The following is a 25,367-nucleotide window of genomic DNA, read 5'->3' as shown; positions in this document are numbered from 1 at the left end:
TTGTCCAGTCCTTATTTTCTGCTCATAGTATTATGACTTTGTTTGACCCCTCCTCGTTTTCCTGCTCCTAGATGACACCGAGGACGTCAAAGAGGCCGGAGGAAGACCGGTCAACGACTCTCCTGTCCAGTCGGGTCCCTCTGTTGACCTGCCAATCACCGTCTCCCCTGGGAATGAACCAATGAGGAACTGTGTTTCTGGGGACGGGGAGAGAGATCAGAAGGAGGTGGAGGAGGTTAAGACTGAGACGTCTGGCATGGGGAGGGGAGGAGGAGAGATTGCGTGGGTGGGCGGGGTTATGGATGGGGTGGGCGGGGTTAGGGGTGGGGTGACCAGAGCAGGGAGAGGTGGGAGGGGGAGGGGAAGGGGAAGGGGAAGGGGAAGGGCGGTCATAGTGCAGGCTACTTCCTCCAAGATGGAGGTGAAAGTGGGAGTGAATAGAGGAGGAGTGCGGGGTGTAACAGGGAAGGGTGGGGTGGTGATAGGAAGGGGTCGGGTGGGGTTATCAAGGGGAGTGAGAGGGGGGCAGGGGAGGGGCATTGGGGTGGGGGTAGCAAGGGGTGGGCTTGGTAAAGGTGGGGTGGGGTTAGGAAGGGGAGTAAGAGGGGGGCAGGGGAGGGGAGGGGGAGGTAGAGATCTCGTTAAGGTCGGGACAGACACCACTGAGGGCCAGGCTGGTTCTGGAGCTGCTGACATGGAGCTGGGAGAGAGGACTGAGTCTGAGGGCCAGGCTGGTTCTGGAGCTGCTGACATGGAGCTGGGAGAGAGGACTGAGTCTGAGGGCCAGGCTGGTTCTGGAGCTGCTGACATGGAGCTGGGAGAGAGGACTGAGTCTGGGCTAGAAACATCTCAGGACGTCCTCAGGACTGTGGAGCAGACGGGGACACCCACAGCACCAATAGCCGTCTCTGGCCCGGCCAGGTTGGTGGCTGTGGGTGGAGTGATCGGGACCGGGACCGCCTCTGTCCTGGCTGCTCCGGTGCTTTTGTCCTCGACCATTTCTGGCATCGGAGTGGCGACACCCGGCGCTGCGGTCGGAGGAAACGGACCCACGGAATCGGCGCAAATCCCGGTCTCTACTTCCGGGTCAGGGGTCATGGCGTCGGTCAGCGCCCAGGACCGGGCCTCGGATTCCGCCATGCAGGTGGACCCGCCCTCGGACGCGACACAACTGGTACCGGTTCCGCTGTCAAATGGGGCTGTCGCTGTGCCAACAGGCCAGAACCACGAAGCCACTCCTATGGAGGTGGAACCTTCCTGTCCCGGCCTCATTTCCCCGCCTCACAGGGACCCTGTTGCGGTGCACACTGCACAGCACCGCTATGCATTATGGGACCACAGACTGTACTGTAAGGCCGGCACCTGGGATAAGTGGGAGGAGCCTATGTGCGAGACGGACGGACAGATGGAGGAGAGCGGGAATCTGGAGCCACTGACGCACATGCTACACGGTAACACGTCTGCCTAATAATATAGAAATATGTAAGGGATAATGTATAGCTACGAGGTCATTGTCGCAAAATAATTGACCGACACAGAGTTTAAAATACCGAGCCGCCTCGGCGAGGTGTTTTAAACGTCAGTGAAGGTCAATTATTTTGCGACAATGATCGAGTATAGCTATACATTATCCCGCTTATTACATGGCTAACTTACTAACAATATACCTAATTCATTTTACATCGACTCGCAACACTGGTTCTGGCTCCGCTCGTCGCTCCGCTCGTCGCTCCGCCCCCCTGTCATCGCCGGCAGCTTCCCCGGCAGCAGAACACCGGCAGTGTCTAATTGCACTGAAACAGTGTGTGTCAGTGGGCTTGATTGCGAACAGCTGCGCACAGCGGTCATTATTGTCCCACAGCGGTCATTATTGTCTGATAACTGACCTCTGACGCACGCTATTGACCAATCACAAGCAAGCATTTCGGCGAATGTGAAAACGCCATGTAATAAATGATTATATGATAACACACATGCTGCACGGTAACACGTCTGCCTAATAATATAGAAATATATGATTATATAATAACACACATGCTGCACGGTAACACGTCTGCCTAATAATATAGAAATATATGATTATATAATAAAACACATGCTGCACGGTAACACGTCTGCCTAATAATATATAGAAATATATGATTATGGGGGCGGCTACGTGGTGCAGTGGGCAAGGCGCTCACCACGAATACTGGAGACGCTGGGTTTGCCTGTTCGAGCCCAGCGCTCCACATTGCTTTCAGTTTAGCTGGTCGTCCGTACTAATACACATTGGCAGTATTAGGGGGTGGGAAACTGATGGGTGGGGATCGGGCGTTGTTGACAGCGACTCCTACAGGTCGGTTGGTGCGCCTGCGCAGTAGAATCAGGAAGCGATGGGGGCGGCGCCCCTCCAAAGCGCAGACCCCTGACGCTGAAAGATCGCGCCTCGCAGGTGAAAAGATGCGACTGCTGTTACCTCGAGTATCGGAGGGGACTCGTGCTATGTATGACTTAGTCCACATTACAGCCGGCTTGTGGGAGGCAAGAAACAGCGTTCGAGACAGGGGAGGGTTGAATTGGATGATACGAAATTGGGATGGGAGAAAAATAGAAAATGGGAGAAAAAAGTGAATAAAAAAAAAGAAATATATGATTATATAATAACTAGGGATGGGTACCGAACTCTGTACTTTTAAGGGTACCGACCGAATTACATCGGTACTACCGAGTACCGATTCACGTTAGGTCAATCAGTGCCACATTTTGATACATAAGACCAGTTAGAAAATAATCAGAATTCCAATGACGCTCAATTCTCATTTCATAATAGACACAGACCAGCGCGAGCACCAGGTCCAATGCGTCTAACATGCTTCGCCATTCCTGTATGTCCATGTCACTGTAAAAACCTTAACTAACGTTAGCTGCTAACCAAGCTAAGCTAACACTGGAAACGCTCGACTTCCATTAGTGAGAAAACGGGGGGTGGGGGGTGGGGGGGGGGGGGGGGGGGCTGAGCCGCAGTACCATGTGAAAGTCTCTCTCAGTACCATGTGAAGGTCTCTCTCTCTCTCTCTCTCTCTCTCTCTCTCTCTCTCTCTCTCTCTCTCTCTCTCTCTCTCTCTCTCTCTCTCTCTCTCTCTCTCTCCCTCTCACACAGTACCATGTGAAGGTCTCTCTCTCTCCCTCTCACACACACAGTACCATGTGAAGGTCTCTCTTACACGTTACGTGTAAGTAATTATGGGATTTGGTGTTGGGTGTATGGACTCTACTAGGGGTGGGAATCACAAGTTTCATCACGATACGATATAGATTCTTTGGACAACGATACGATACGATATTTGCTGATATCTGCCATGATACGATACGATGCAGGTGCCTGAAATCGATATAAGACGATATCATAAGCCCAATTATAACACAATCAGTAACATTTAATCAACTCAAAAAAGGTAACGAAAATATAATTTGAAAAAATGTATTGAGCTCTTCCAGACATTTAAATGAAAAACAATCTATTGTTTTTACCAAATAGACATCCTGTTCACTATAAATTGCCACGTTTTGATATATTGACTTATTGAGCTTTAAACTTTAAGTACCGTAAAACATTTTGGAATTCACAACATGTTGCATGATGATCATGAATATTAAATACATTTATTATGTATTGTATTTTTTATGTTTAAATATCAACATTATCTGTCCACCCTCAGTACATTTACTATCAATATAATATACTCGTCTGACTTCATCTGATCTTTTCAAACTCACACACACACACTCAGAAGGGAGAATGCCTGCCCCCCCCCCCCCCCCCCCCTCCTCCTTCCCAGTCCCCACTCTGCTGTTCTCTCTGGCTCTGATCAAGGTTAGCTGTTAATTTTGGACTTTAACACGACGTGGTCATAAAGGAATGGCGAGGATTGCAAAGCATGTTAGATGCATTTGACCCGTTGCGGAATAAAACAGCAGGGATTTGTTTTGGGTCGCGAAATAGGCACACTAGCCTTGCTATGTTGCAATGTGCGTGTTCCAGACGTTACTGCTACTACTGAGACGAGTACTGCTGTGTGCTGTAGAGCCGAGCGGATACGACACCACAGGATTTTCAAAATAAGAGTATCGATATGAACCGAACGTTGCTAGCTGCCGGAGCCATAGATATTATGGCTGGAGCTGCGCTTGGGCGGAAATGAGAGTTTCTGCAGGATTTTCAAAATAAGAGTATCGATATGAACCGAATGCCTATCGCACCAGTGCTACTGAAGTAAATCCATTCATCGCACAGACCGATATTGCTGTAGCACGTGCGACATATATCTCGCACTGTACAGCCCTGCAGTACCATGTGAAGCTCTCTCTCTCACACACACAGTACCATGTAAAGGTACACATATCCGTACCAAACCGTTTCAGTGTATACCGTACCGTACCGAACGGCTGTGTAGAGTACCGAACGAATACAATGGTATGTTAACCACTAACGACCGCCCACCGGGGGCTGTTTTTTTTCACAATCTAATATAATTATTATTACTTGAGAATTTTTTTGTTGACAGCCCTACAAGTTTTACTACAAGACCCATTGGTTCTCCCAGTCCATGTGACCATTTCTAGCATTTCCATTGGCTATAGTGACAGACATAGATATATGATAAATGGATAGATACAGCAGATTAGATGCAGTCCAGGGAAAACAACCAATCTAGATATTTCAAGATTCTATGCTTTATGAGAGATGCACAAAATGTTTAGATGACAATCGATTCCGATACAATAAAGCAAGTCTTTATCACAAACAAATCCAAAGATATTTAATGTTTTACAAAACATGTCTAGTGTTGCGCCCGGCTTTAGAGGGTTAAAAGCCTAATTGTATTTTTTATTTAGTTAATAAATGTCTCGTTGTAATTCCTTATACCTAATGTAGCACATCTTCTTAAAGCAGATTCAGCTTTTTTTGCTCTGATTTGACTTCAGTTTAATTGCATTGTTACTAGGAGTGCACGATATTGATTTTTTGACCCCGATATCGATAACTTTCTGCTCCTCAAGGTCGATACCGATAACCGATTATTAGGGATATCGGAAAATATCGGTATCGGTTTTCAATTTTTTTTTTTTTTTTTTTTTTTTTTACATTTCTATAACCTTTATTTACCCAGGCAAGCAAGTAAGAACAAATTCTGATTTTATTTATTGTCAAAAGTATGCATAATGTTGTGATAATTCCACAACAAGAGATATGTAATGTTAATTACCTGAAATTATTCCGTTTTTGGGGGGGGGAAACCCTGCATATATCGGTATCGGTTGATATCGGTATCGGAAATTAAGAGTTGGACAATATCGGTATATCGGTATCGGTAAAAAAGCCAATATCGAGCATCCCTACCGATAATATATATATATTTATTGTATTATAATAATTTTTTTGTTATGTATATTCCTGTAGTTTTGACCTAACCAGATTTATCATGACATGAGTGTTACTACTATGAACAAAACAAAGCCAAGAGAACAGTTTTGACTCTTCAAATAAAGTGACTATTTATTTTTCCAAATAAATATAATTTGAGTCAATCACAAAATTCACAATCCGTCAATGTCAATATGTCATTAACAATGTGTTTCCCTGAACAATGAGTGAACTAAAAACCAACAGGTATTGTGCTTTGTCAGCAGATAAAACATTTGACGCTATAGAAGAGGAGACTGTTGTGGTCTTGGTCCATGAAACAACTATTACTTGGCATTTATAGGACAGCACGCCTCAAAAAGAATTAAATAAACCAAACAAACATCACAGGTCCATATGTCCGTGGTGAAACTTACGTGCTGTGATTGCTGGCTGCTTTGTCACGTGTCTGGTGCGCCCAGCAATCACAGCGCTCCTACTGTAAAATGAGGAAGCAGCCATTTTAGCGAAGGCTAGCTCAGTGATTTTTTTACTCGTTTATAAAAATGATTTACAATGTTTATTAGCAACGCCGAGCTTTCAAACCCTGCCGCGTGTGTGTGTGAAACCCTAATGGAACGCTGGGTACCTTTTGAAATTTATATCTGATATATTTTGGACCCACCGCTAGCTTTTAAGCAGTGCTTGGTGGTGCAAATTAACCTGGCTACTACGGAGCAATAAGTGAATCCAACCAAGGGTTGCATCACAGTCACGAAAGGGGCGCATCGTCGTAGGCTTTTAACACACCATCGTAGCGGTGGTGATGTTGCAGGTGACTTATTATGTTGGATGTGTTATAGCTTGTTGCCCTTTTTCCTCCTCGTGGAACTTCTGCATTGCATTTGTTACAAATAGCAAGCGTTCTGAAACTTTGAAAAAGTCCACACTGCTTGTTTGTTATTTCAGCACCAGGCACTGTCCACCGACTTTTTTCATGTTGAGCAAGCGCTACATTGCACCTCGCTGCCTACCTGTTATTCACTCTCAACATGGATAAAACAAAGTATAATAACTAAGCATTCTTTAGGTGGTGGTAGTTTCTCTATTTGGACATTATAGCTAACATATAGCCTAGCCTAGTTGGTCTGATATATAATAAAAAAGAATAAAAAAAATATATATATTATTTTTCTTTTTATATATATATTCTGAGGGGCCAGATATTATTGCTGGCGGGCCAATTTCGGCCCGCGGGCCGCCTATTGCCGACCTGTGCTTTAGAGTGTCAGCCTTTTAACAACACATCACGCATATCGCTCCGACGTCCAAAGTGTTAACACACTAACTGTAAGATATAATAGTTTAAATTATAAATGTGTGCAGCTGTTAACTTGAGTATACTGTATTTAACTTTACCTCTTTCTCCCTCTTTCTTCTTTCCCTTTCATCTCTCTCCCTCTCTTCTCTCTCTCCCTCTCTTTCTTCTCTCACTCTCTCTCTCTTAGAGTTCCTCTCTAGTTTCTATATCAAGTATGGGAGTTTCATTCCACTCAGTGAAACAGATGTTCTGGAGCACCTGAAGAAGAGGGGAAACACACAACTGCTGAAAAACAGGCCAGTAGAGAGACACACACACACACACACACACACACACACACACACACACACACACACACACACACTCCTCAAAAACAGGCCAGTAGACAGACACACACACACACACACACACACACACACACGCACACACGCATTTCATTGTATACTTGTATGCCGTGACAATTAAAACTCTTGACTTGACACACTCACACTCACACTCCTCAAAAACAGGCTAGTAGACACACACACACCTCAAAACAGGCTAGTACACATTCATACACTCACACCTCAAAAACAGGCTTGCTGTCTGCCTGTCCTTGTCTGCCTGCCAGTCTGTACATTAGGGGGTGGGAAGCTGGTGGGTGGGGATCGGACGTTGTGGACAGCGACTCCTACAGGTCGGTTGGTGCGCCTGCGCAGTAGAATCAGGAAGCGACGAGGACGGCGTGTCCCTCCCACGCAGACCCTCGCCGCTGAGAGATCGCGCTGTGCAGGTGAAAAGATGTGACGGCTGCCTCCTCGACTACCGGAGGGGACACGTGATTTGATTTTATTACGGATCCCCATTAGCTGGTGCCATGGCAACCAGCTAGTCTTCCTGGGGTCCACACAAAAAAACATACAAAAACAATTATTGCAAAACAGAATTATTAAAAGCCAGTACTCAACATACAATACACAATGAAACTAACAATTAAGATGGCTAAAATTACATGCAAGCAAAGAAACAGAAAACAAAAAAACAAAACAAAACAAAATACAAAATACAGTGTTAACACTTTAATCGCCTAATCATATTTCTCCTCCGGGGACCTGAGATATACTGCTGAGCTCCACTCAACTCTCTAACGGTTCAAGAGCGCCATCTGGTGGCCGATCGGCAGATCGCCCAAACAGCAAACCGGAAACAGGAAACTGGTGCTCATCCAAATTCGGTCCGACCACTCGCTATAGCTCCCGGGACTCCATCTTGACACACTGGATAATCGATCGCTCACCCTAACTCAATAAACAACATGATTTGGACGTATATACTATTATACAACCTGGAAATGGATCGGGTATTTCGACATCCCATAATAGAAAAAATTCTGTTCCACACTCATCCCCCAACGGCGCGAGGAAGCCACAGTGAGTTTCAGCGTTATTTTCTAAAGTCCTCTATACCAGGGGTTCCCAAACTTTTCAGGCCGGGGCCCAGAAAATAAGGCGTCAGAGAGCCGCGGCCCAATGCACATCGTCAGGCTTTTGTTCTTTTTTTTGCCAGGCAACCGATTTTTTAAGCCAAATATCACTTCAATCCTATTAAGTTAGTTCAAGTTAGTTATTCATTTATATGTGCTATTTATGAGAGGGCTAACTTGTTGCAAAATAATAATGATAATAATAATAGCCTCATTACAATACTATTGTTGCTTCGGTTGTTTTCAGCGTTTTATGTGCATAATCTGTTATTTAGTTTGAAATGTTCGTTGAAATAAGTAGATTTTTCGTTTTTGTTTATTTATTAAGTTAACCATATAGTCACATTTTAGAATACAATAGAATAGAATTTTAGAATACAACTAGAAACACTGTCCTGGCCTGCTTCTAAGTTCAGCGACCTAAAAAAAAGAAACGTTTTTTTTTTTTTTTTTTAATCATCTCGCGGCCCTCCCGTGGCTGCTCGCGGCCCACCTTTGGGTCGCGACCCCGACTTTGGGAACCACTGCTCTATACTAACTGCTCTAATGATCATAGCACCCACACTAGATGAATGATATAACGTTGCCCACGGAATTATAAACGACCCCCCGCCCATCCGGTCAACATCAGATCATATGTAGTAACTTCTAGAACTACGTGCAGTTGACATTTTTTATCTGGCACCGATCGCTATCAAACTGTATTTCATCATCAATATAATGCATTTGGGGCTATAAATCAAGTTCTGGAGAAAGCTGCAGAAAACGATAAAAACATACTTATACTTTAGACCGTATTTTAGTATGAATATGTGAATGAAAAAGTATAACATTGCTACACCCTGAACAATAGATATAGGACATTGAATGGGCCATAATAATGTCAATTTAGCAATACAATTTAAAAAGTTATAGCCCTGCAAAGAAGGGGAACTTCTCCATAGACAAATAGAGCTGGCGAGGAATGATAAATTATGAATTTAACCATGGCGATCAAAGTGTTAAATACAATTTAAGATTGTTTTTCAAATTGAATATTTTTAAGAATTGCTTTTAGAATGCTCATCAATGTTACTAAAACATCAATGATCAATGATGTAAGGCTTAGTCCACATTGCAGCCGGCTTGTGGGAGGCATGGCCTAACAACGTTCGAGACAGGGGAGGGTAGAATTGGACAATGCGAAATTGGGGACGGGAGAAAAATAGAAAAATGGGGAGAAAAAGTAGATCAAAAAAAATTATAATAATTGTACTTTAACTCTTTGGACGCCAGACCTGAGGATAGTCGGGTTATCTCGCCGACCGTTCAGCGCCAGACCCGAGTATAGTCGGGTTTTCATCGTTATTTCTTTTATTCGATATTTCCATTCATTACAGGCACACGGACCTCTGGGTTAACATGGGGAATCATCCTGAGAATGCCAAAGTGCAATACCGGCCACATCCACCCAGGTGGCAGTATCGAGCACCCTTTGAAACCTTATATCTTGGCCTGTGCAACGATCAAATGTCTCAGGGCGCACTTTTCTTTGTCAGGCGAGGCGAGCGGGTACCCCGATCGCGTTGAGAAGCGTCAAATGCCTCCGATGCATCTGTTGTGGTGGATTATGTTGGCGACACGATGGACACCAGTTCTTGGACTCGCGATCAGACAATTGGAATATTCTTTTTGGGGTACATCCTAGTGAAGGTAAGGACTAAATTATATCAATCCTGCTTTGATCCAACCAGGATTTCACCTCGATCGCAACGTGTGTGTGTAACGTTACTCCACAACGTATGCCGTTGGTGACGATCAAAGCATCAAAAAAACTACCCCCCCCCTTTTTCATGAGAAACGGCAACACTTTTAGTGAAATTCACATTTTGCTGCATATCGTCGTTTTCTGGGATTAGACAGGATCACTCTAAAACTATACTTATATTCACCACGGTATAACACACAAACATATTGATGGAAAAATTCATTCTTTTTCACATTGAACGCTAGATAGTTGATGTCAAATGGGCCATAGTATTGTATCCATAGCTATAATATAGAATATATATATAGCCCTACAAACACAGCCACTTATTCCTATCTTTTAGAGCGTTGGCGTGGTAGGAACTAAGATGCTCTAGGCCTCCGGCGCTGAATGAGTTACTTAAAATGTTTTAAAAATTATTATTATTGTTTTTCTTTTTACTTTACTTTTGACGAAAAATAAGAACCATTTGAGAAAATCGTGATCTCAATTCTTAGAGAGAAAAATCGTGATTCACATTTTAGCAAGAATCGTGCAGCCCTAATTCTAACTATTTCTTTGCTTGTTTGTTTATGTATTTCCTGACTGCAGGAAGCTGGACATTCCAGGCGAGGTGTGCAGGTACAAGGCAGGGCTGGCCTCTGCCTCAGCTGCTGGCTTCATGGTGACGTATAACAAACACACCTTGAGTCTGGAGGACCTCAGCACCCTGGAGGAACAGAACTGGCTCAATGACCAGGTATGACCAGTGCCATTGACATGGACAGTTGGGTCATGTTTAGTGATGCACGATATATCGGCCGCCGATATAATATCGGCCGATATGGCCGTTTTTTTACACATCGGTATCGGTCCGATATCAAGATAGGGCCGATATAAAAAAGTTTTTTTTTTATCTTTTTATTTTTTTTAACACTTTGGCTGCCTAAGGTTAAATTCATGATATACCATAGATTGCCAGCGCTATTTGTCTATGGAGAAAGTCCCCTTCTTTGCAGGGCTATAACTTTTTAAATTCTATTGCTACATTGCCATTATTAGGGCCCATTCAAAGTCCTATATGTATTGTTCATTGTGTAGCAACGTTAAACTTTTTCATTCACATATTCATAGTAAAGTATGGTCTAATGTATAAGTATGTTTTCATCTCTTTCTGCAGCTTTCTCCAGAACGTGATATAGCCCCAAATGCATTATATTGATGATGAAATACAGTTTGATGGCAATCAGCGCGATATAAAAAATTCCAACTAGACGTACTTCTAGAAGTTACTACACGTCATCTGATGTTGACCGGATGGGCGAGGGGGCGTTTATAATTCCGTGGGCAGCGTTATACCAATCATCTAATGTGGGTCAAATGTTGATAATAGCAGTTAGTATCGAAGACGGTAACGTTACACGCTCAAACTCACCCCAGTCTCCGCGCGCCGTTGGGCGATCATCGTAGAGTAGAAATTCTATCATTATGGGATGGCGATTTACCCGGTCCATCTCCAGCTTGTATAATGGTATATACGTCCAAATCATGTTGTTTATCGAGTTATTGGCAATCGATCGCTATGTAGCGTGACGAGCCAGAGTCCCGGAACATGTACCGAGTGGCCGGAAGCAATACGGACGTCTAGCACAACCTCTATGGCACATCCTGTTTAAGCGATTGCGCCGATCGGCCACCAGATGGCGCTCCTGAACCGCCAGAGAGCTCAGTGGGTCCTGCTGGTGGATCTCAGGCCAGCGGAGGGGACATATGAATCCGATCGCAGATTTTTGAAATATTGATATAAGGACGACGTAAAGCGTCCTCCGGCAACTTGAGCATGGCCGGGAATGACGTCTAAAGACGGTTCCCGGCACCCAAAGTGTTAACATGTTTTGGCCTTAAATAGTTTCAAAATATCAGTCATTTCTGAAAATAAGTTACAAAAGTAAAGAAATTATGCGTTTTGGAAAATAGCTCTTTATTTGATTATCATAAAAAAGTGTTTTCTATACAGAGATATCGACATCGGTAAATATCGGTATCGGCCAGAACAGCAATATTAATATCGGTTATCGGTATCGGCCACAATTTTCACATCGGTGCATCACTAGTCATGTTCTATCAGAGCCATATAGATAGTTGGGTCATGTTGTAGACAGAGTTGGTCCAGGCTGGACTAGACGGCTGAGTCATGTTGTAGACAGAGTTGGTCCAGGTTGATGGATTTATGGCATGATATGAATCTCGTACCATACTTGTTTAATGGTACATTTATCAGTTTAGAATGTTAATCCACTCTTAACAGCAGTCCTGTCTGTTCAGGTCATTAACACATATGGAGAACTCATCGTGGAGGCGACCCAGCACAAGGTGAGACTGGGTGTGTGTCCGTGTCTGTCTGTCTGTCTGTGTGTAACCAGCCATGTAGTACTTACTGTATCTTGCTTTTGACAAAGTTCTTGTCAGAGTTTACATTAAAAGTTTATATGAATGTATATCCCCCCCCAGGTCCATTTCTTCAACAGCTTCTTCCACAGGCAGCTGGTTGCCAAGGGTTACGAGGGAGTGAAGAGATGGACCAAGAAGGTAAAGGGAAAGAGGGGGACTTCACAGTTGTCAATCATTCTCTCAGTGGTTGCCATGGCACCCTGCCTTAGTCATTTTCCATTGTCTGTTTTTATTGTTGTTCTTGAAGTTCATTGCATTGATTGTAGGTAACATCATAAAAGGTTATGTTTGCTGAATGCGAGGCATGATAGAAGCTCACCTGAAACCTCAGACCAATAACAAGACAAGCACACACACACTAACTGTGGCCACTAGAGGGCGGAGACGCCTGTGGACCATTATTATTATGCAGCCTGCTGGAGATTTCTAGTTGATTCATAGCAGCTGTTTTGTGGTTGTGTGGCTTTCTGAAAAGACGGGGGGCACTGGGGCGAAGGGATAGACAGTCGCATGACCTCTTTTCCCGCATTAGGAGTAGCCTATAGCAGACCTACACTCACAGACAGAGAGAGAGCGAGAAAGAAGCCAATTAAAGTGACTGGACTAACTCTGTGTGTGTGATTTACAGGTGGACCTGTTCTCTAAAAGTCTGTTGTTAGTTCCCATCCACCTAGAGATCCACTGGTCTCTCATCGCAGTCGACATGGCGTCCAAAACCATCAGTTACTACGACAGCCAGGGCATTGTGTTCAAACATACCATCGATGTAAGTATAGAGTGTATATTATACCACTACAGGGTGGACTGTACATACATAGTACTATAATTGATAGAGTGTATATTATACCAGGGTGGACTGTACATACATAGTACTATAATTGATAGAGTGTATATTATACCAGGGTGGACTGTACATACATAGTACTATAATTGATAGAGTGTATATTATACCAGGGTGGACTGTACATACATAGTACTATAATTGATAGTGTATATACCAGGGTGGACTGTACATACATACATAGTACTATAATTGATATAGTATATTATACCAGGGTGGACTGTACATACGTACCACGTTCTATAATAGATAAGAGTGTATATTATACCAGTGTTGTAGTCACTAAATATCGAGTCAGAGTCGAGTCTTGAGTCCCCAGTGTTCAAGTCCAAGTCTGAGTCACCAAAGAAGAGTCCGAGTTGAGTCCCCATTAGCCTAGTCAAAGTCATCTAGGTTGAGTCAACTCCACTCTGGCAGTCAAAGAGCTGACATACAATGATTAGGGCCTATTACATTTGTACCAGTGTCAGAAATATTGTGTCTGTTACTAGGCTTGAGTAAATTGTAATGAACCAAAGGAGAATATCAATTCTTATTATTTCTTTTAATCTTTGACAGTGAATAACACCATGCTAAAAATGACCAGACAGGAAAAACACAGCTCATTCAGCACCTTCTTGAGATCACGTATACAAGAAATCTAAGCAAATGAATAAAGGGAAGATGATTAAACAGAAGGTTTTGTAGATGCATGCAATTTGAAATATGACTATAGAATATCAGGCCTATAAATGACTTTATTATAGCCAAGTCGCACATCTATGGATCGGGCCAAATCTCCCCTTTCCCATCATGGCAGAGTTCAATCTGGATTTAGTATCACCAGGCGTGATTCACAAACCGTGAATGAAATCTACTCTAAGTAGTTACTTTTTTATTATATAAGTTTCTCCGCCATTCTTCATCAGATTGCAACGCCGTTTCTTGCTAGAAACGAACTGCCGAAAATTAAGATAAAAAAAACATAAATTTACAAGTTATATGATTGACAGGAGCTGCGTAGTGTCGTTTTTATTTATTTATTCCAAAGCCCATCAAAGGCCCTGGGTCTCCTCTCCTCATGACTACAAACAAAATGGTGGATAGTTGGTATGTACAGTATGTACATATACATGTAATCAAAGTCAAATTAAAGTGCACCAGTTAATTCTCTAAGACGTGTCGTGGGAAGAAGCACTCATCAACAAGAGCTGTCTGGGGTAAAAAGACCTTTCAAGAGAATTTAAACAAATATATCCAATGGGTACAAAAACAAACTGTGTGTGTCCATCAGAACATCCTGAAGTATTTGCAGTCAGAAGCCAAAGAGAAGGACCAGGCGGCCTATCAGAAGGGCTGGAGGATGCTCATTATAAAGGTAAACCTATCAGAAGGGCTGGAGGATGCTCATTATAAAGGTAACCCTATCAGAAGGGCTGGAGGATGCTCATTATTAAGGTAAACCTATCAGAAGGGCTGGAGGATGCTCATTATAAAGGTAAACCTATCAGAAGGGCTGGAGGATGCTCATTATAAAGGTAAACATATCAGAAGGGCTGGAGGGTGCTCATTATAAAGGTAAACCCTGGTCTTAAAGGAACACGCCAACATTATGGGAAATGTGCTTACTGTCTTTTCCAGAGTCAGACAAGAAGATAGATTCAAATTCCCAATCTACCAGAGTCAGACAAGAGGATATATACCAATTTCCTCTCTACCAGAGACGGACAAGAAGATGGAAAACAATTTTCAATCAGTAGAAAGCTATCCGGCTGCAAGCTAGCCTTGCTTAGCACAAATGAATGGATGCGGATACGGACCACTAGCCTGGCTTGAAACTGCCATCTATTCCACTCTGAACGCACAGAGGAAATGGTATCTATCTACCCTATTGTCTGACTCTGGAGAAGACGGTCGGCACGCATAACATTGGCATATTCCTTTAAAGGAGAATGACACCCATTTTACGAATTCACATGTTCTTCCTGTGCCCCAGGATGTGTGTAGCCTTTTTACAACGCATCTGCGTTTCCGGCGCTCTGATTGGCCAGGTCATGTGACATGTGCGACCAATAGCGTGTTTGCCCATTTCCGCGTCGAACAGCCTGCAAACTACCTGCCGTTCTATCGCCATGCTCTAAGACAAACTCTAACCTTAACCAACTTCGAAGAGTGCCTAAGCTTAACCAGTGTAGAAACTTGCCGTCCCACGATTGGCGCTCATGTCACATGACCTGGCCAATCAGAGCGCAAAACGGGAACCCGGAAACGCGGATGCGTTGTAAAAAGGCTTCAAGCCCCCAGGATAGTTGAGTCAGTATTTATGAACACAGACCACTCTCTCCTAAAGCTAGAAATCAGAGAGATCCTCCAATCGGTGATGTCACTGGGATGTCAAATCTGGGGCTGCTCCAAAGACGATGAATGGGACTCTGTATGGGGTCATAACATGTTTATGTGAGTTCTTACACCAAAATGAGGTTTATATTCTAGCATTGAGAGCTCTTAGACCAAGATCAGGTTTATATTCTAGCATTGAGAGCTCTTAGACCAAGATGAGGTTTATATTCTAGCATTGAGAGCTCTTAGACCAAGATGAGGTTTATATTCTAGCATTGAGAGCTCTTAGACCAAAGTGAGGTTTATATTCTAGCATTGAGAGCTCTTAGACCAAGATGAGGTTTATATTCTAGCATTGAGAGCTCTTAGACCAAGATCAGGTTTATATTCTAGCATTGAGAGCTCTTAGACCAAGATGAGGTTTATATTCTAGCATTGAGAGCTCTTAGACCAAGATCAGGTTTATATTCTAGCATTGAGAGCTCTTAGACCAAAATGAGGTTTATATTCTAGCATTGAGAGCTCTTAGACCAAAATGAGGTTTATATTCTAGCATTGAGAGCTCTTAGACCAAGATCAGGTTTATATTCTAGCATTGAGAGCTCTTAGACCAAAATGAGGTTTATATTCTAGCATTGAGAGCTCTTAGACCAAGATCAGGTTTATTTTCTAGCATTGAGAGCTTATATTCTAGCATTGAGAGCTCTTAGACCAAAATGAGGTTTATATTCTACCATTGAGAGCTCTTAGACCAAGATCAGGTTTATATTCTAGCATTGAGAGCTCTTAGACCAAGATGAGGTTTATATTCTAGCATTGAGAGCTCTTAGACCAAAATGAGGTTTATATTCTAGCATTGAGAGCTCTTGGACCAAGATCAGGTTTATATTCTAGCATTGAGAGCTCTTAGACCAAAATGAGGTTTATATTCTAGCATTGAGAGCTCTTAGACCAAGATGAGGTTTATATTCTAGCATTGAGAGCTCTTAGATCAAAATTAGTTGTTCAGATCATCTAGGAATGCTAGAATATAAACCTAATTTGGGTGTAAGAGCTCACAAATGCGTTGTTCACAAATACTGACTGAACTGTCCTGAGGCACAAGAACATAGGGTGACATTCTGCTTCAACCCTAACCCTTGTCTTAATTATAACCATAACCCTTAATATGAGCCCTGGTCTTGACTCTTAACTATAACCATAACCCTTAATCTTAGCCCTGGTCTTAATCAGGAAGTGATTGGTTGTCTCCTAGGGGATTCCCCAACAGAAGAACGACAGTGACTGTGGTGTCTTCGTCCTGGAGGTGAGAGGACACTTCTTTCTTTCTCTTTGCGTCCTGCAGTCTGTCTGAAACAGTTGCTTTAACATGGTGGCCGCGGGGCCTTAACAAGTCTTAAATGAGCTCCAAACACCATTATGCCTGTAAAATGAATGGTCCTCATTCTCGAACATATTCGTAAGTGCCTTGGTAAATATCTTAAATGGGACCAACAGATTTACGGAAATCCTCCTCCGGATTCCTGAACGCATGAAAGGGTCTACGTATGTGGCCAAAATCTTCGTAGCTGGGTTCCCACAAATGAATTACGTCACTCATTCATAAACTCAAATGCGCGTTGTCGTTGATTTAATTTGCATACAGACACGCCTGGCGGGGCTCCTTATAAGGCGAATGAGGCGTGTGCAAAACAGCCGAGGTTTGGCATTGCATTCTACAGGTAGCCGGAAGCGATTTGCGACTGATATTAAAATGTATTGTTATTATACAGCACAAGTACAATACACCATCCAACCAGAGTGGATAAATAAATGCTCCATTGTGTAGCATCCAGTGAGGCAGCCTCAGCGCGTGAATACACACAAACAACACTGTACACGCGCGAAATGAATCGCCCCAGCAAAGCAGGTCTCTACCACTCCAATCACCCATTTCACTAGGTATTATAACAGCAAGTCCCACCGCAGAACACACCATATCAGCATATCTCACTTAGTAATGTTAATAATTAACGAATTCCATATAAATCTATAGTTCATTAACACTTTCAGTGCCAGCCATTGGACGCAGCCGTCTGTAGCGACGCCACCACTAGATAGATAGGGATCCGTCACCTTGTTTGTAGAGCTATAACTATATTCTATATTATAGCTATGGATACAATACTATGGCCCATTTGACATCGAGTATCTATCGTTCAATATGTGAAAAATAATAAATGTTTCCATCCATCCGTGTTATACCGTGGTGAATATAAGTATGGTTTTAGAGCGGTCTAGGGTAATTCATGAAATCCTGAGTTATAGCCCTACATGTCAATTCCACTATAGACGTTGCCATTTCTTGCCTGTATACGCTATTATCCCGCAATCAAATCTATATCATGGGTATTATGTTCCATCATGAATGCATGAAAGGAGGGGGGGGGGGTCGTTTCTGATAATTTGATTGTCAGTAACGGCATTCGTATTGAACACTAAAACCGGTTATCAGCCCATTCGGTATGAAAGCATTGCAGGATCAAGCTAAAATGTACGTCAGATCGTTCTTACCTGTGATCGGGAGTATTCCAAAAATAATATTCCAATTGTTTGATCGCCATCTGGTACATCCAATGTCCATTTGGACCACGGCATAATCCACCACAACATATGGATCCGGGATATTTGACGCGCTTCAATGCAACCGGGACAACCGTTCGCCTTGGCCGACAAGGAAAAATGAAACCCGAGACATTTGGCCGTCCCACAGGCGAAGATTCAAAGTTACAAAGGGTGCTCGATACCACCGTCTAGCGGGATGCGGCCGGTATTGCACCGTGGCAACCTCAGACTCATTCCATGGATATTGAATAAAAATATCGGAAAAACTACCCAGAAACGACTTAAGTAGTTTTTGGCAATGAACGACTTAGGCCCAGAAACGACTTAACTCATTTTTGTCACCCAAAGTGTTAACGATGCTGGACAACGCCAGCCCCGCCTGCCAACGCCATATAGATAGCGAACGTTAACCAACGTTTGCAAAACAAGCCAATGTCATCCAGCTGACACCACAGATCTGGCTATGATGACAACGTTAGCTAATGCTAATGCTAACGCGAGGGAAACGTTAATGTAGTCCGTGTAGAGAGAGGCAGCACTTAATTTGCATTGGCAAGAGTTTCTCATTCTATGTCACGGCACGAAAAATAAATAAAAATCTTTTTTTTGCGACCTTGTATTGGAAGCCAGCCTGTATTTGTCTGCATGCATCAAACCCCCGGCTTATATAAGAGGCCCGTCCTTTATTCGAGTACCCTCCACTATTAGAGGATTTACGGTATATACAGTACATGTGTGCTTGTGTGCTGAGGCTGCCTCACTAACGTATTTATTTCGTTTAACAATGGAAGGAAGGAATACATCAAACCAACAATAAATAATAGAGAAGACAGTATATGGCATATTAACAGTATATTCCACTATACAGTGCAATCAGTTTAGTTCTTATTAATTTAGTTTGCAGTGTGTGTGTGTGTAATGCTCACGATGCCTTATTGAGTCAGGACTATAAATGCAAAACGTAATTATTAAATATACAAATTGTCGTATTAATTATCATTATAATTATTTAATTCCATGGATGTCTGTAGTATCGGCAATCCCCAATGACTTGTCCCAGAGAAAGCTGTTGAAACCACGGGCACACCGGTCTGTCCGATTTACAATTGCCTTTTCAAGTATGTAAATCCTACAAAGAATTTACAATACGAAGCCGTTCGTGAATGCCGAATAAGTACGTAAATCAAGTTACGAAGGAAATCCTTGGTAAGTTTTACGTATGTCCGTTCGAGAATGAGGACCAATATTTGGCTAAATCAACAAGAGTTTAAATAGAATTTCTTGGTTCTCATGTGAAATGGGAAGTAGGGAGGGGATACATGCAACATGTTCGGAAAGGCTATTGTTAGATAGCGCGACCCGTGTAACGTTAAGTAACTTGTGTTCCACGGGGAAAGACCGGTCATCACTGCATACAACTTGGTTTAATCCAAATATCCATTCAGAAACTTTGTATTATGAAATAATTCTGGGATGTCTGACTATTTCCCTATGCCTTGTTTGGTGCGAGTTCAGCTGACACTGTTGACACGCCCCCGACGTAAAGCGTGTGCACGCACACACACACTGCTCCGGTCATGTGTCCACTCAACTCATGGAAAATACAGCATCAGGCTGTTCTAAAAGTATCTCTACTAATAAAATGGAGTATTGAACCGTTTTTAACAGCCGAGTATTGGGTGGGACATTCTGATTTAAGAACTTTCTAAATAAAATAGAAAGTCCCAAAATAGTTAATTTATCTGACTGCTTGTATTAATTGATCAAAAAGTAGCCATGTGCAGTAATATAGTTTTATAAAAGAATAATAAAGCAATGTCGATTCTGTTCTTAATTAAAAGAAAATGTCTTGCAAAATAATCAAAAAGAACCGATAAAGAGTATCGATAAAGTACCGAATCGTTAAAGGGGAACTCCACTTTTTTTGGAAATTAGCTTATTTAACATCTTCCCTGGAGTTAGACAAGAAGATGCATACCTTTTTTGTCTCTGTGCGTGCATTTTAGCTTTGGGAATAGACGCTCCGTTAGCATAGCTTAGCTTCATCACTGGAAGTGAGGCAGGACAGTAGCCTTACAGTGCCTTACAGTGTATTGCAAGGTCTGACATTGACCAAACTTGATATGCATGCCCTTGGTGGGCTCTAGGTCAACTCCTGAAAAGGGGGTCAATGTCAGACTTTGCAATCAAAAGTTAGGGGGCTAATAACCCTTGCCATAATTTCAGTGCGCCCCCTAACTTTTGATTGCAAGGTCTGACATTGACCCCCTTTTCAGGAGTTGACCTAGAGCCCACCAAGGTCATGCATATCAAGTTTGGTCAATGTCAGACCTTGCAATACACTGTAAGGCACTGTAAGGCTACTGTCCTGCCTCACTTCCAGTGATGAAGCTAAGCTATGCTAACGGAGCGTCTATTCCCAAAGCTAAAATGCACGCACAGAGACAAAAAAGGTATGCATCTTCTTGTCTAACTCCAGGGAAGATGTTAAATAAGCTAATTTCCAAAAAAAGTGGAGTTCCCCTTTAAGCAGTATCAATAAGAGTAGTAGTATCGATAAAATCCTAACGATACCCATCCCTAATGAACACTGTTAATACACTGTGTCAACATTATCAATGAAAGAAGAAATGTTTGCAGCTGTGGTAATACTTCAGTTGGTTCATTATAAAAGATACAAACCTGAAAACAAAAGCACTTAAATGTTAAATAAAAGGACCACAGTAATGAAGCAGGAGGAACATATTTTTTTTTACTATAATGGTAAAATTTGTATTTAAAAAAAGATTCTGTTCTCCTACATTTTTCATTTTGGGGCACCTGTGCCCCTAGTGAAAAAGCTTAGCGTACAGCCCTGCATTCCAAGTATTGATCTCGATCGTGTTGCCAAGATAATCCACGAAAGTACATGAATCCACGGTGCTTGATTCTCCCCAATCCATGTGTTATAAACGTTACTACTGCCAGAGTAGGAAAACCCAGACCGGACTTGTTAGATCAACATACAGGCTGAGCCAGAGAGAATCCAAGGATGCGCCTGCACAGGCTGCCCCGATGAATTATCAATGGAAATAGCTAATAAAATAAATAACGATCCAGAAACGTGTTAACACGTGAATGGCACTCAGAAACGTGTTTATCCGTGAACGGCACTGAAAGTGTTAAGTAGGGCTGTCACAGAATATTCTATATTCAAATGAATAATAGACTTGTAATAATTTTTTATAATTATTATTATATTAGATTGTGAAAAAAACTGCATGGCGGATAAGAGACACTTTCATTGAGCTAAAGAACGTGTAGTAACAAATTAACAACAACCGGTCGCGAAGACAGTGATTTGCACTCTGAGCAATCTCAAGCCCCGGTTGGAAATACTTGCTCACGCTATTTTGGGAGTTTTAGCATCAAGAATGTAAGTAGCCTACTTTTCAGTTTTTAGCACTTTATTGTAAATCATCCCTCACAGGGTAAAATGTTATTGAAGAGAGAAACAAGTGCCATGCAGGTCCCTAATGGTCTTCTAGCTCTGGCTTGTCGTTTGTGTTCTCCATACATATGAGGCTATGCTAAATGACAGGTAATCTCTCAGTGGTGTGCATGGGCTGAACGAACAACATCAGGCCCTTTGCGCAAGTTATATTTTGGGAAGAGTGAACTTGGAGTTTTGAATTTCTTTCTGTACACAAAAAAAAACATGTGCGTTCCGTTTAACGTCGCTAAAATAACGTTGCAGTATGTTACACAGTGCATACTGAACCGAAAGTCCCGTACAGAAACAGTTCGGTACAAATACGTGTACCGTTACACCCCTAATTAGTTTACATTACTTTACATTAGTTGTGTGGCTAATTTAGCAGTCGCTGGGTGTCGTGTGAAGCCCAGTGTGGACACATCATCTATGAGTAGGACACAGGGCCTGGTGATCAACTCTTTGAGCTCTTTGAATGACCATATCATTTAAAGGCAGAATCTATTATTCTGTCAAACGGCGATCTCGAGTGTGAACAAAGTGCAATACCAAGCTGGGCTCTTTTGCCTAGAGGTCACCGTTTGACGGAATTACAGATTTTACATTTAATCTTAAATCTTAGTCTGAATTCACCCTTTTGAACTGCTTTGATTGACTATCATTTCATCTTAACCTAAAATGTATATAAACAAGAGTCTGTTGTATGAACATGTCTGTCTGTCCCTGTGTCCGTCTGTCAGTACTGTCGGTGTCTGTCGATGAAGCAGGCTCTAAGGTTCAGCCAGAACGACATGCCTCTGATCCGGAAGAGAATCTACAAGGAGCTGTGTGACAAACGCCTCGACGTCTGACCGGCACCTGCCTTCAGCATGGACACAACCGGTCAAAGCCTGTCCTTACCGCTCTACCACATCATGGACACAACCGGTCAAAGCCTGTCCTTAACGCTCTGCCACATCATGGACACAACCGGTCAAAGCCTGTCCTTAACGCTCTGCCACATCATGGACACAACCGGTCAAAGCCTGTCCTTAACGCTCTGCCACATCATGGACACAACCGGTCAAAGCCTGTCCTTACCGCTCTACCACATCATGGACACAACCGGTCAAAGCCTGTCCTTAACGCTCTGCCACATCATGGACACAACCGGTCAAAGCCTGTCCTTACCGCTCTGCCACATCATGGACACAACCGGTCAAAGCCTGTCCTTACCGGTCTACCACATCATGGACACAACCGGTCAAAGCCTGTCCTTACCGGTCTACCATACAGACTCATGGACAAAACCGGTCAAAGCCTGTCCGACCAGACAGAACAGATAGGAGTCCTTACTGCTTGTTTATCAGACTCTCAAAGCCTGTCTGTCTGGTTGACCGACCATCTAGCTGGCCGTCCGCGTCTCAATCTGTCAGAGAAGTCTCATCTGTTTGACTCCCCTCCAGAGTACCAGGTCATTCAGACTGCTGTGACATTCAGTCTGTAGCTTGGTGGGTCAGTGGTCATCAACCACAGCTAGGACTCCTGGACTCTGAACCTGCTGATGTCTGTAGCGTTGGATAGACGACCACCTGCTGCAGGCTGATGTCTCTAGCGTTGGATAGATGACCAGGCTGCTTCAATGAGTTATTAATGTTGGTCTTTGTGGAGACGGTTGGTGTCATGTGGTCTGAACAGTATGGTGTGGTGAAGCTGGAGAAGCCTGCTGCTGATCCAACTGTACAAACTCAAGACTGGTCACTGGCATGACCCCTAGTGCACGGTCAGGGGCCCCAGAACTGATCTAACCCAAGGGCCCCACCCCCTGGACCATGTCTGGCCAATGAGATGAACACTTCCTTTTCCTGAACGGAGTGGCCTTGCCTCCTGTTTGGCCAGTTTTAATTTTTTTAGGTCCATCTTTTACTGAACTCCATCTAGCATCATGTTCTCTTTAGAGTTGTACTGTTTTGAGCAAACTGTTACAAGCTTTCTTGTTTTCTAACATGTTGTTTTTTTACACCTGAAGGTCTGGGTTCAGTTCTCCTGTCTTGTTGAGGACTTAGAGAGTGTACTGACTGACTGGCTACTTAGAGAGTACTGAATGACTCCTGGGTCATTGGACAAGAATAGATCTGTGTAAAAATGCAAAAATCAAATAACTTTGCTTGGATTTCTGACCGGTTATCCATGAGCCTTTGTTTGACTGGGGAATACTTACTATTCTAGCCTGGTATAGACCTGTTATCTCACACCAGTTATCATACCAGTATCAGTGCATCTCTACTTCCTAGTGGGGGAGAAGCTGTGGCTGGACAGATCCTGTTAGATTTAATCTCTGATGTACATTCCTATTGGCTCCTCCCACGTGACGTGACTTCCTCTAATGGATTTAATTTATAGTTTAGATCTAGGAAGTTAACATGCCAAATAGTTTGTTACCACCTGTGACTGCTAAGAAACTGTTTGGGAGGTAGGTTTTCCTCCAGCTGATGGATGGAAAAAGTGATTATCCCACCCTGCCTACTAGCTACATGTTTAGCTTCAGAGCTAGCTGCTGGCCTGCCTACTAGCTACATGTTTAGCTTCAGAGCTAGCTGCTGGCCTGTCTACTAGCTACTGTTTAGCTAATAGATGGAGCATGTCAGTCAGAATTGATGGTTAGTGCAGGTTGCCTACTACTGAGGCTAGGCCGTAGGGTGTCAGTCTGCCATTTGACCGAATGGGTACGCATTCTAAATCGGAGCGTAGCGATCGATAGGTTTGCAGATACTTCACTCAAAACTGTCAACTCCTCGAGCAGAGGGCGGGACACACACAATTATGCGAAAGAGAACCTCTATTTTATTGGTGTAATTAAATGTGGTTTCCATGAAAGACCGGTCAAGCTGTCACTCGACCACACCTGAAGAAAATGGGTGGGAATTATTGCGGCTACGATACAATAGTATTCAGATTTCTGCAATATATTGAGATTTATTACATTTCTTTGAACTAGAAGTATGTCCCCAAAAGAAAATGGTCAACATCTGCAATAATATATATTTTTTAATCGAATAAGTTATTTTTCAGTCCGTCCATCTCTACTTCAAATAATTTGTATTGCCGCAAAATGGGATGGTCGAGCAAAAGTTACTACGGCCTGTGGATTCTTCCCACCCCGACTGATGAGTCTTCCTTCCTCTTGGTGGAAGGTGTGAATGAGAGGTAAAGCAGGCGCTCCGTGCTGCTGAAGACAACGTCTCACCGGAGCCCCGGTGTGACCTAGAGTTGACCGCTCTTTCCCCTCATCTGCAACCAAAAGGCCCCCGTTCTAATCCACCACACGAGGAAACCATAAACGTTTAGTTTCCCTGACGTCTGTTCTCCTGTATCTGCTAAAAGTTATTATGAGCAGAGCCTGTTTTAAGAGACATGAAAGTTCTCATGTTAATTATGTTACTCTGACAGCTAGCAGTTTTTATTTGGACTCTTGGGTTTTATTTTGTCAGATGACTGTCCCGCCTCTCTCCCTCTGGCTTTGATGGGGGGGGGGGGGGGGGTTTGACTGTTATATTATTGTTGTTGATTCTGTTAATATTGATGAGTGTTTAGTTGCTGCTGAGTGGACGGCATGGAAACGTTCAGTCTCAGTTGGAGGATCACACACGGCTAGTGTTTGTCATACTGAGTGATGAAATGAAAATAAAGACCTATAGAAAACAACTTGTCGGGCTGATTGAGGAGACGTGTCTGGTTTGTTTTTCTTTGAGTTTGCACTTCCAGGTCGTAATCCGCAAGATCCTCTTTATTTTGGTGACATCTAG

The 25,367-nt window shown here is 43.0% G+C and overlaps 1 protein-coding gene across 2 annotated transcripts; it reads left to right on the top strand.

Moving 5' to 3' along the window:
- Positions 1 to 655: 655 nt before the first annotated feature.
- LOC311225591 (sentrin-specific protease 5-like) lies at positions 656 to 25,064 on the top strand. 2 transcript variants are annotated; one of them, XM_084310957.1, is made up of 9 exons: positions 656 to 1,451; positions 6,895 to 7,003; positions 10,508 to 10,655; positions 12,221 to 12,268; positions 12,407 to 12,484; positions 12,975 to 13,112; positions 14,461 to 14,544; positions 16,777 to 16,812; positions 22,323 to 25,064. In XM_084310957.1, exons 1-9 carry the CDS (start codon positions 695 to 697, stop codon positions 22,431 to 22,433), a joined length of 1,509 nt encoding a protein of 502 aa, XP_084167083.1. In that variant the 5' UTR covers positions 656 to 694; the 3' UTR covers positions 22,434 to 25,064. The 2 variants fall into 2 exon arrangements, with proteins under 2 accessions (XP_084167083.1, XP_084167082.1); XM_084310956.1 differs by having other exon boundaries at positions 16,762 to 16,812.
- Positions 25,065 to 25,367: the final 303 nt, after the last annotated feature.

The sequence above is a fragment of the Notolepis coatsorum genome, assembly GCF_963971535.1.
Source record: "Notolepis coatsorum genome assembly, chromosome: 3".
Lineage (NCBI taxonomy): Eukaryota > Metazoa > Chordata > Actinopteri > Aulopiformes > Paralepididae > Notolepis > Notolepis coatsorum.
This window is presented reverse-complemented; position numbering and strand designations above follow the sequence as displayed.

Excerpts from the sequence above, each read along its gene's own strand:
- LOC311225591 (XM_084310956.1), top strand. The coding sequence starts at position 695 with ATGGAGCTGGGAGAGAGGACTGAGTCTGAGGGCCAGGCTGGTTCTGGA. Across the intron at positions 7,004-10,507 it reads ACACAACTGCTGAAAAACAG|GAAGCTGGACATTCCAGGCG; the intron begins GCCAGTAGAGAG and ends TCCTGACTGCAG. Across the intron at positions 10,656-12,220 it reads AGAACTGGCTCAATGACCAG|GTCATTAACACATATGGAGA; the intron begins GTATGACCAGTG and ends CTGTCTGTTCAG.